At 38.6% G+C, this 12,910-nt stretch overlaps 1 protein-coding gene across 2 annotated transcripts in view; it reads right to left on the minus strand.

The window, feature by feature from the left end:
• Btbd7 (BTB domain containing 7) overlaps nt 1–12,910 on the minus strand; it is an 88,288-nt gene that overhangs the window by 13,690 nt on the left and 61,688 nt on the right. Inside the window, exons 5-6 of one of the 2 annotated variants that reach the window (XM_051150824.1) lie at nt 11,657–11,732; nt 5,659–5,819 (exon numbers count right to left, since the gene is read on the minus strand). In XM_051150824.1, the coding sequence (XP_051006781.1) occupies nt 5,659–5,819; nt 11,657–11,732 (237 nt within the window). Of the gene's footprint in view, nt 1–5,658; nt 5,820–11,656; nt 11,733–12,910 lie in introns of those variants that run through there. The other variant, XM_051150808.1, reaches the window with a different exon arrangement.

The raw sequence follows: 12,910 nt of genomic DNA on the forward strand, positions 1-12,910 counted from the left end.
ATATCTCTTCAGGGAGGGCAAGGCCTCATGAGCCCCTCTAACAGGAATCAGGTTCATGTCCAACAAAATTAATTTTCTCTGTTTTGCTAAAGAGCTAATCTAGTATCACACTTATTGTGATAATTAAGATATTTAATTCTTACTTTAATCAGTATTTTTCCCTAGGCTTTTTGTTTGCTATTAGTGTAAAATAATGTTAAGTCTAGAATTTTTCTTTTTTTTTTTTTTTTTTTTTTTTTTTTTTTTTTTTTTTTTTTTCCGAGACAGGGTTTCTGTGTGTAGCCTTGGCCATCCTGGACTCACTTTGTAGACCAGGCTGGCCTTGAACTCACAGGGATCCGCCTGCCTCTGCCTCCCGAGTGCTGGGATTAAAGGCGTGCGCCACCACGCCCGGCTAAGTCTAGAATTTTTCATTGTGCTCCTTTTTGAAGAACTCTAGAACAATGGTCTCTACACAATTTAACACCACACCTCAAAAATATAAAAACAGAAAATAAAATAAAAACAGAGCAAGAGCATGTCATATAGCCAGCCTAAGAGTTGGTCTTTTGAAAAAAATAAAGATTAACAAACCTCAGCCAGAATAAGAAAAAAAGATTAAAATAACACCAGGTATGGTGGCACACACCTTTAATCCCAGCACCCAAGAGGCAGAGGCAGTCAGAGATCTGTGAGTTCAAGGCCAACATGGTCTACAAAGCAGGTACCAGGACAGGCAGAGCTGTTATTCAGAGAAACCTGTCTCAAAACCAGAAAAGATTAAAATGAATAAAATTTTAAAAACGAAAAGGGAGACAACTGATTCTACAGAAATAAAATAAACACGAGGTCATCATAAACACTATATATACCAACAAACTGGATAAATCTAGAAGAAATAGATCAATTTATGGAAATATACAACCTATCACACTGGAATCACCAAGAAATAGAAACTGAAGCTGGAAAGATGGCTCAGTAGTTAAGAGCACTGGCTGCTGCTCTGCGAGAGGACCTGAGTTCAACTTTCAGTTTAATCTACATTGTGGTTCACAACAATCTCTAACTCCAGTCCCAGGGGATCTGACACTCTTAGGCATATACATGGTGTACAGATATCCATGTGGGTCAAGTACCCTGTCATGCCTATTCTTGACTGTCAACTATATCTGGAATTAATTAAAACCCAAGCAGCTATACCAAGGTATACCAAGTCTGGGTATACCAGTAAGGGATTATTCTTTTTTTTTTTTTTTTTTTTTTTTTTTAATTTATTTATTATTTATCTATTTATATGAGCATTCTATTTGCATGTATGACAGAAGAGGGCACCAAACCCCATTATAGATGGTTGTGAGCCACCATGTTGGTTGCTGGGAATTGAACTCAGGACCTCTGGAAGAGCAGACAGTGCTTTTAACCATCTCTCCAGCCCCGAGGGATTATTCTTGACTGAATCATCTCAAGTGGGAAGACTCACTCTAAATTTAGATTGTTTGAGGTGGGAAAGTCTACCTTAAATCTGGGCCACACCTTCTGATGGCAGCCTATATAAAGGGCAAGAAAGAAGGAAGTGCTCGCCTAGACTCATTCTATTAGTTCTATTTCTCTAGAGAAGCCTGATTGATACACACCCATACACATAATCATCATCATCATCATCATCATCATCATCATCATCATCATCATAGGAGGAAGAGGAATAAAAAACAAACAAACAAAAAAACAGTGCTGAAGAAACATCTCTTGTCACTCCAGTTTCAGGAAATCTGATGACCTCTTCTGACTTCCTTGGGCATTAGGCATACATGTGGTGCACATACATATAAACAGCAAACACATGTATAAAATAAAAATAAATCTTTTAAAATATTTTTAAAAGGACAATCTAAAGAGATTATTGACAACTAAGGAAATTGAAGTACGAAGAAAAAAGCTATTATTGCTGTTGTTGTTGCTAGTGAGACAAGGTTTCTCTGTGTAACAGCCCTTGCTGTCCTGGACTTGCTTTGTAGTCCAGGCTGGCCTTGAACTCACAGAGATCCACCTGCCTCTGCCTCCCAAGTGCTGAGATTAAAGGTGTGTGCTACCACTGCCTAGCAGGGGTGGGGGGGCACAACAACAGGACACACACACACACACACAACTTTTTAAAGAATATCAAACTCTTCTCATACTATTTTGCAAACAACAAAGAGAAAAGAATATATTCAGGCTCATTCTACGATATCAACATTACCCTGATATCAAAGACACAACAATAAAAACAACAAAAATGCAGATCAGTTGCCACTTATAAACCAAATGCAAACTGGATTCAATGACACCTTAAAAGAATACTCATCACTGGGGATGAAGAAACAGATCAGTGGGTAAAAAGGTGCTTGCCATTAAGCCTGACCATCTGAGTTCAACTCCTGAAATTCACAGGTTGAAAGGATAGAACTGACCCCTAATAGCTGTCCTCTAACCTCCACATGAATACCTGCATATGTGTGTACACACAGACACACACACACACACACACACACACACACACACACACACACACACACACACACACAAAGAACATCCACTATCATCAGGTGGGAACCATCTCAGGGGTGTAAGGGTAGTTCAAATGTGATGCATGACATTAACATAACAAAGGACAAATATAAACCATGTCTATAGGTGTAGAAAAAAATACAACACAATTCAAGCTCCCTTTATGATGAAAAGTAAACAACTTAGATAAAGAAGAAATTTATCCTACATGGCTAATATCATAGTGAATGGGGAAAAGCTGAAGACCTCAAAGGACAAAGATGACCATTCTTGTCATTTCTATTCAACATAGTACTGAGGTCCTAGCCAAACCAATTCCACAGGAGAAATAAAAAGAATTCAAAATGGACAGAAGTTAAAATGTCCTACATGCCATTATTTAGAGAAAACCCTAAAGATTTCACCAAAAAAGTTAGATCTTTGGATGTAATGAACACATTAAGAAAAATAGTAGGATACAAAAATTAACACACCACAACCAGTAGCACTCCTAAATAGTGAGCTATATGAAAAAAAAGTTGACAAAACCACCCCATTTATAATAGTTACAAAAATATTAAAATACCTACGAACAGGAGCTGAGGATGTGGCCAGTTGGTAGAATGCCTACCTAGCATCCATGACCTGTTGGGGTCAGTCACTAGCACCTGTACCGTGGGTGTGGTGGGACACACCTGCAATCCCAGAACTGGGGAGGCAGAGGCAGAAGAATAAGACGTTCAAGATCATCCTTGGCTACATAAGCCCTGTTTACATAAAAAAAAAATAATAAACCGAAAAATATACAAAAAATAGAAAGATACCTTGCATTCATAGATAAGAAAAACACTACAATATCTGTAATATCCAAATCAATCTGTATTGTGCTGGCTGTTTGTTTTTTGGTTGGTTTTTGGTCAACTTGACATAAACCTAAACATATCTGAGAAGAGATTTTAATTGAGAAAATGCCTTCATAAGGCTGGCCTGAGGCAAGCCTGTATATGGCATTTTCTCTTTGATAATGATACGGGAAGGCCCAGCTCAACTCCAGTATGGGCTAGCGGTCCTGGGAGGGCTAACAAAGCAGGGTGAGCTAGCTAGGAAGCCGCGTTCCTCCACGGCTACTGTTTCAGTTTCTACTTCCAGGTCTTTCCTGCCTCGCTTGTGTTCTTGACCTGAATTCTCTTTGATAATGGACTGTGATGCAAAAGTGTAAGATGAAATAAACCCTTTCCTCACTGAGCTGCTTTTGGTCATAATGGTTTTTTTGTTTGTTTGTTTCTTGTTTTTAGGTTAGCATTATCCTAGGAATTTAATTTATTTTTAAAACATTTTTTATTTAAACAATTTATTCAGATTACATCCCAATTGTTATCCCCTCACTTCTACCTTCCCGTTCCCCCCTCCCTCTTTTACCCTATTCCCCTCCCCTAGGCCTGTGACAGAAGGGGACCTCCTCCCCCACCATAAGATCACAGTCTATCAGGTCTCATCTGGATAGTCTGCTTCCCCTTCCTCTGAGTGCCACCAGGCCTCCAAGGGAATGTGGTCAAATAGGGGGCACCAGAGTTTGGTCATGATGTTTTACCACAGCAGTAGAAAGCCTAAATAAGAAAATTGTCAATGGAATTCTTATGAAAATACCAATGACATTCTTCAAAGAAATAGAAAAGAAGATTCAAAGATCTGTATGGAAGTACAAAGACCTGCAAAGCTAAAGCAATATTAGGCAAAAGAAAAGAGCTAGAGAAACCATATTACCTGATGTCAAAATACACTATAAGGCTATAGAAACCAAATCAGCATGGTACTGCCATAAAAAGAGACATATGGATTAACTGAACACTGTTTCTAGAAACCACAAGAATAAACCCATTAATTTACAGTTCACAAAGATTACCTGCCTCTCCCTCCCAAGTGATGGGATTAAAGGAGTGCACCCCCACGCCTAGCCCTAAAGTTTACTACAAAAAAATTACAAGCATGTAAAGGGTGGCAGGTATGCTAATTAAGCAGATTTAATCATCACATAATATACAAATGTTCATTACATTGTACTGTATATATGGATAAATGTTATATAAAAAGCTTGATAAAGAAATGTTATATTTATAGTTGAGGTACCATATATAAATATATACAAATGAATATTTATTTATTTATTTATTTAAGTGATTCTATCAGTTAAGAAGAATAACTTTAGGAGCTGGATAGATGGCTCAAGAGTAATTATGAGGACTGCAGTTTAGATTCTAGCACCCATATAATAGGCCAGCTATCCTGCAAAGGCCTGTAACTCCAGCTCGCAGGGTTCTGACGCCCTCTATGCCTAGGTGAAGTAATGAGTAACATAATCAACTCCATTAATATATATTTCCCCCTTTCTAGCTCTGTTATTCTCTTTTCTTTTTCTTTTTTCTTTTTCCGACAGGGTTTCTCTGTATCCTTGGCTGTCCTAGAACTCACTCTGTTAACCAGGCTGGCCTCAAACTCACAGAGATCTGCCTGCCTCTGCCTCCCAAGTGCTGGCATTAAAGGCATGCATCACCACAGCCCAGCTTTTTTTTTCTCCCTCCTCTTTCTTTCTTTCTGTTATTTTCAAGATAAGGTCTCTCATTGTAGAACTGCCTGTCCTGTAACTCTCCACATAGATCAGGCTGGCCTTGAACTCACAGAGACCCACCTGCCTTCGCTTCCTGAGTATTTTAATTAAAGTTTGCATAGCTCCATTAATTTTCAATTGAGTCTAAAATGAATTCACATGGCTCATGTACCTTACATATATGAGCCAATGTCCCACCTCTGATTTACTGCTGTTCTTGAAGCAAAGGTAATTTCTATCTTTTCTTTTCAGAGATATTAAATTGATTTACATTGATAAATGATGAAATTAATTCCCCTGAAAACTATGTTCTCGGAAGCAAGACAGACTACTCACTTATCCATCAGCATCAAGAAACATCAGTACCAAGCCCACTTTCTTACTATGTCAGACACTGGGGATAAAACATTGTACCAAACAGACACTTGTTTATGTCCTTTACGAAATCTAGTTTCAAGTATTTTACTAACAGGAAAAACATTTATAAGAATTAAAACAGGCTAAATTTGGCATTTTCTTTTCCTGAAAGGAAGAAGAAATGAACTTACAGCATCACTTAAAACTTCGCTGTTGATAGGTAAGATGTGTTCAATTCGCACAAAAGGCAGGAGAGAAGAAAGGGTCTCTCTGAGTTCTTCTGCGTCCAGGTCTCGTCTTTTCACACCTCTCTTGTTCACGCTATGTGCAGTGCCACTCAGTAAGTTTGGCTCTATGAAATAGAAAAGGAAAAGCTTTCAGGGAAAACCCAATTTTCAAAGACAGTCTTTTTATTTTAACAAATTTTTATTTGTGTACATGTGTGGGGTGTGCAGATGCCATGCCACTGAGTGTGAAGCCCAGAGGATAACTTTCAGGATTTAGTTCCTTCTTTTACCATGAGTTCAAACGTAAGCCATCAGGCTTGGACAGCAAGCACTTTTTACCCACTCAGCCATCTTGCTGGTCCTAGGAACAGCCTTGCTCTCCTTTCTATTCTATAAAATCTTAGTGCCAACATTGTATGTAAGTACATCTGCTTTAGGAAAGGTTATTAGTAAGTTTAATACATAACTTTTTAGACAAAGAGAAAATATAGTGTCTACAATACAGGAATATTCTTTATGACTTCTGTACTAAATGACTTTATATTAACTCAATCTAAGAACAATTGGCAACCTGTTAACATCAAGGCTGTGACTAGTTTTTAATATAAGAGGGACACTGCACGGCATGCATTTCTAGTCATGGTATCATGGATGAGAAGGGGACAAAAGGGGTCTCAAGTAGTCCAGCCTGGCTTCTAACTTGTTAAATACCTAAGGATGAGTCTTAAGTTCTGATCCTTCTGCCTCTACTTCCTAAGTTCTGGGATTATAGACATGTATTGCCATGCCCAGCCCAGGCTACTTATGGTAACTTAATACTATATTAATCACCTGTATCCAAAGGAGCAAAATCCAATGTACATTCTACCTAGTTCTAAGCTTCTAACATGAATCTGTTACTGCACCCAAGTGAATCTTTAATCTTGGGCATGTTAATTCTCTGTTCTGAGCAATAAATAAAGTTTCTCTTTATTAGGTATTAATGTGACAGGAAGATCTAAAGAAAAATATGAGGGTCCTAGAAACCTACAAGAAGAACATTATGATAGGCAGATTTGGGCCCAGGGGTCCTGCTCAAACTATGGCACCAGCCAAGGACAATACAGGCCGTAAATTTCAAACCCCTACCCAGATCTAGCCAATGGACAGGACATTCTCCACAGTTGAGTGGAGAGTGGGGTATGACTTTCTCACTTACTCTGGTGCCTCACATTTGACCATGTCCCCTGGAGGGGGAGACCTGGTGGCACTCAGAGGAAGGATAGAGGCTACGAAGAAGAGACCTGATACCCTATGAGCATATACAGGGGGAGGAAGTCTCCCTCAGGAACAGTCATAGGGGAGGGGAGTAAGGAGAAAATGGGAGGGAGGGAAGAATGGGAGGATACAAGGGATGGGATAACCATTGAGATGTAACAAGAATAAATTAATAATAAAAAGTTAAACAAAAGAAAAGGATGTATGCTTATGACATTAGGACACGGGAAAAATCATGCATTTTGGAAATATTCCATTACCTCTTTAATTTAGGGGGCTATATTTTTTTCTTAATGTGATATTTTTTATAATGAATATGATCTTTATTGTTGATAATAAAAGTGCTAATCTTTTGTTTTGTTTGTCTGGGACAGGGTCTCTCTATACAGCCCCAACTGTCCTAGAACTCACTATGTAGACTAGCATGACCTTGAACTCACAGAAATCTGTCTGCTGGAATTAAAGGCATCCATCACCACATCTAGCCCCAATTTTTATTTTTTAAGCAAATACATTTTCCTTAAATCATGTGAGGGGAATATATATATAGGAAACTATCTGTATGTTTGTGGTGTTAAAGATAAAATCTATAGCTCTGCATGTAAGGCAAATAAATCCAAATAAGTTCAATATTTCTGACTCACATTTATGTTTTTAAAATAGTATTAGCATCTTGTTTTCATTTAAAGTCTTACATAAAACCTTTAAAAGCAAGGACAGAACCACCAATACACAAAAGTGACTAAAGAATGGCCCAGTTTGCCCTTCTTACTGCAGGTGAATCATATATTCTTACTTTGTCTGAAACCTATTTTATTTATTTGCTTATTTTTGTTTTTAATGTGTATGGCTGTTTTGCCTGCATGTATGTCTGTGCACCATGTGTGTACCTGGTGCCCCTTGGAGGGTTCAAGAGGGTGTTGGGTGCCCTGGGAATGGAGTTATAGACTGTTGTGAACCACCATGTAGGTAACTGGGAAAGTGAACTCTGGAAGAGAAGCAAGTGCTCTTAGCCACTGAGCCATCTCTCCAGCTCCCAAAACTACTTTCAAGTAAACTATATCCTTGAAGGATTGTCACTACCTGCTCAAATAAACATGATCTTTCATCACGACCAGCCTTTCCTTATTATTAACCTATACCAATGAGAGCACCAATGGCCTTCAGTGACTAGGCAGATATAAAACACACACACACACACACACACACACACGCGCGCGCACGCACCAATTGTTATGCTGTACACAATTCACATAAACTCCTCCCAGAGGCCAGTCTCCTGTGGGCTTCTGGGCCTCTGGGCACAATCATTTTGCCAAGTCATCTAGATATAACATTGTATGCTTCTGTTTAAAGGCATTTTAATACATATTTATTAATTAACATTGAACTCATGGAACTCATGGAACATACAATAGCACTGTAACTCATGCCTCTATGACATTTATCAAACACACTGCATTAGGACATCCAAGCCTTCTTTTTATTCATTCATTCATTCATTCATTCATTCATTCATTCATTTATTTATTTATTTATTTTCATCCAAGCCTTCTTACATTTCAGAATTTGGGGCACTTTGGCACTTCACTTGGCAACCATATTAAACTGACATCATAGGTGAAAAACAAAAATGAAAAGTGTTATTAGATGGGGATGCAGGGACAGCTCAGTGGTGTAGAGCACTTGCTGGGGTTTGATTCCAGGCACCCACATACTGGCTCACAGCCATTTGTAAGCACAAACATGGTATTGATACATACATATATATATGTGGGCAAAATGCTTAGAAACATATAATAAATCTTAAAATTTTTATTTTAACCCCCAACATATTACGTAGACTATAAAAAGGACACATGTTCACAGAAGATCTAAAAACAAGGCAAAGTATCCATGTCTCAATTAATTTTGGGGATGAGAATTTTTTTGTGTGTAAAATTTTTATAATGAATATGATCTCATAGAGATCCACCTGCCTCTGCCTCTGGAGGGCTGTGATTATGGGGGTGCAACACCACCACCTGGCTGAGAATTTAATTTTTGGAGACCCAGATAGCTTGTCCACAAATAACACTGAAAGTGTGTGATAAAGATCTGAGGTTATTGCAGGATATGTTGGGATTGGAGCCTAGCATAATCATCAGACAGACCAGAGAGCCTTCATCCAGCAACTGATGGGAGCAGATGCAGCGCCCCACAGCCAAATACCAGGGTGAGCTTGGCAAGCCCTGTGGAAGAGGGGGATGAAGAACTGGAGGAGCCAGAGGAGTCAAATAACCACAAGAACATGGCCCACAGAATCAACTGCCTGAGACTCAAGTGGGCGCATAGAGATCAGGTGTCTTTAGGCGTCTGACCTAGGTCCTCTGCATATATGTTACGGTTGTGTAGCTCAGTGTTCTTGTGGGATTCCTAACAGTGGGATTGGGGGCTGTCTCTGTCTTTTTTTGCCTGTCTTTGGAAACCCTCTCCTTCCCACTGGCTTGCCTCATCCAGCCTTTATGTCAGAATATGTGCTTGGTCTTATTGTAGCTTGTTCTAGTATTTGGTTGAGGCCCCTGGAAGGCTTGCTCTTTCCTGAAGGAGGTAGATTGGGGAGGAGGAGGAGGAAGGGAGACTGGGGAGAGGCAGGTGGGATGTAATATATGAGAGAAATTTTTTTTAAAAAGGGAAAAAAAGATTTGAGGCTGCAAATAAATTATAATAAGTTGGTAACTTACAAAAACAGAATCTACAAATGAGAACTATATGCTGCTATTCAGAAATCTTTCTGTATTAATTATAGTGGTTTTGTAGTTAGACATTTTCAAATCTGAGAAATACTGAAGGCTTTTGAAGGTCACAGATAAGCAAGTTAGGTGAAAAATAGGAGGACTGCCTCTTTCCCTACTGCTTAGGTAGCAGCAACATAGGAGAGGGCTTAGTAGTTAAGAGCAGTTACTGCTCTTGAGGAGGAGCCAGGTGTGGGTCCTAGTGCCCACATGGAGTCTTATAACCATCTGGAATTCTAGTTCCAGGGGATCTGATGTCCTCTTCTAGCCCCAGGTACATAACATGGTACATATACATTTGTGCAGGCAAACATACTCATTAAAAAAAACCCTAAGAACAATTTTTTAAAAGGAGGTTTGATGACCATTCACACAAATCTTTGTTCAGAGAACAACTGTAGACATACTGGCTTGAATATCTTGGATAGGTGAGCTTCATAGATAAGGAAGTTAGTCACAAAGCACTGAGGCTGAGGACATGGTTCAGTTGGTGTGACATTTGCCCAATACTCACAAAGCTCGGAGTTTGCAGAGTTTCAGCCTTAGACCTTGTAAGATTAGGCAGAGTTGTGCACACCTGCAATCCCAGCCTCAGAAAATGGAGGCAGGAAGAATGCAGGTTACATAGGCCTGGGCCACACGAGACCCTATCTCAAAATAAATAAAATGCTAAAAAGTGACAGGAGAAGGAAACTTATTTATTTTTCCTAATTGAAGTTTATTGATCTCGGTTCAGTATATTGAGGGATGAAGGGAAAGTGATAGATTGGCAGTCTAACATATAAAAGACCAGTACCAAATCCTATGTTCCAGATCAGCAAGATGGCTCAGTATGTAAAGGCAGGTGCCACCAAGCCTAACAGCACAAGTCAATCTCTGGTGGAAGGACAGAACCTACTCTCACAAGCCGTACTTTGAATTCTATACATGTACTGTGATAAGTGTGTGCACACTTCTCCCAGTACATGTACACAAATAAAATCAACAAATGTAAAAATCTAAAGACAATGAATCCTGCATGTCCCAAACCAAAAGCCCATTATCATGTATGAAAGTACTCAGAAATAACCCCAGCTGGAGGTAATTTGATTAAAAACAAACTAAACAACCCCGCCCCACCTTTTGTGGTGCTTTGTGGTCTCACATATCAAGGCCTCACACATACTAAGTAAGTGCTATGCCACCAAACTATATACACCCTTAGTCCCTTGTAGAACCCCCTCTCTTCATTTTAAGCTTTTTGAGTCAGGGCTTTCTATATAGCTTTGGATGGCAAGGAACTCACTATGTAGACCAGGTTAGCCTCAAATCCATATAGATTTGCCTACCTCTACTTCCTGAGTGCTGGGATTTAATGTTGTGTGGTATCATGCCCAGCCTTTGTATCTTTCTTAATTGAAGTAAAATTTATACAACATAGCTATTCGCGGTGGGGCACGCTTGTAATCCCAGCACTTATGGAGGCAGAGGCAGGTGAATCTCTGTGAATTGGAGGCGAGCCTGGTCTACAAAGTGAGTCCAGGATAGCCAAGGTTACACGGAGAGACCCTGTCGGGGGGGGGGGGGGGGAAGCACTTTCACGTATATCCACCAACATTAATTCTAGAACATCTTCAACAATGTTTCTTTCTCTGACACCTTAAAAACTACATGCCATTTTTTATTCTAGAATTCCATCAATCACTTAACATACTATCATAAACATAAAGTGTAATAAAAGCAATCTTTATAACTGGAAAATATATTTTTTAAAAACTTGATGTATTTATCAACTTCCCCTTAACTCCACTAAAATTCTTTACTCTTGGTAAAAACCTCTACTTCCTCCAGTCCACAGTGTGTCTAAGACTGATATGAGTTCATTCAGCAAGCTGCTGGACCACTAGAACCTTAAAGATGCTGACTGGTACAAGCTTACTTTCTGAACTTACCTCTGTCTGCTATTCTCTTCATCAACTGATGCTCACCCCACTTAATCAGATACTTAAGGATATCTTGTTCACTTGCCTATAATAAAAATTGGTATTATTTATTTTATTGAAATTAGAAAAATGTTTAGTTTCATTAATGACTTTTCCTAAGTCATCACGCACATATGGAGCACAACTTACCATATTTATTTCTTTATATCAGCTGTGTGAACTTCGGAGTTAATTCCATGGTCTATCAACAGTGAATGCTCCAGATGGTATTCTCTTATTCAATAACCTCAATATTCATTACAGCTAATGGCTTAGTTATTATCATCTTTTTTCCTTACAATATATATTTCCTACTTTTAAATTTATTTTATCTTATTATAGAGCTTCTATACAACTAGTCTTTCTTTGGGTCAGGATGGAGACAAACATAATATCTGGTGATGGGAAAAATAAGAATGACAAATTGCCCATGTAGGCTACAATCTCTACAAGGTTTTTGTAGGTTGAGAAGTAGCCCTTGCAAGACAATCTGTGAGATGGCAATATGCCTATCATTTTTTTTGTATTTTATTTAAAATCTTACAGCATACACAGGCTGCTCCTCAGATGCTTTATATGTTATGAAGGAGTGCATAGCTCAAGCCAACAATCTGAGAGCACTGACAAATTCTAACTCTAATAGACATCTGGTATTGACCAGGACAGTGAAACAAAGTTAATAAACAAAGATCCTCCCACAAAAAAAAGACCAAGTGTTTTAGCAAGCAAACCAAAGATGAAGGACAAACACAGTGGACAACTTAGGCTATTATTCCCCTTAAAATATTTATGTATTTATTGCATATACAGTGTTCTGCGTGCATGTACACCCGCATGCCAGAAAAGGGTACCAGATCTCATTATAGATGGTTGTAAGTCACCATATGGCTGCTGGGAATTGAACTCATGACCTTTGGAAGAGAAGGCAGTGCTCTTAACCTCTGAGCCACTCAAGCCCAGGTTCTTTCTTTTAACTTAGTATTTTCTAACTATGGTGATATCATTTTAGAGTTTATCTGGTACACATACAAAGACACAAATGGCTCAAAAAGTTTATAGCTCCACAGCATTGAAAGCTATTGTACAGTTCTTAGCATAAAATTAACCCAATGTAAAAACAATTAAAAATTAAAAACACTTTACCTTATAGTATTTTTTTACAATATTTAAAAAATAGTAAAAAATATTTACTAAATTACAAACTAGATTGACACATAAGCCAAA

The sequence above is a fragment of the Acomys russatus genome, chromosome 1 (genome assembly GCF_903995435.1).
Source record: "Acomys russatus chromosome 1, mAcoRus1.1, whole genome shotgun sequence".
Classification (NCBI taxonomy): domain Eukaryota; kingdom Metazoa; phylum Chordata; class Mammalia; order Rodentia; family Muridae; genus Acomys; species Acomys russatus.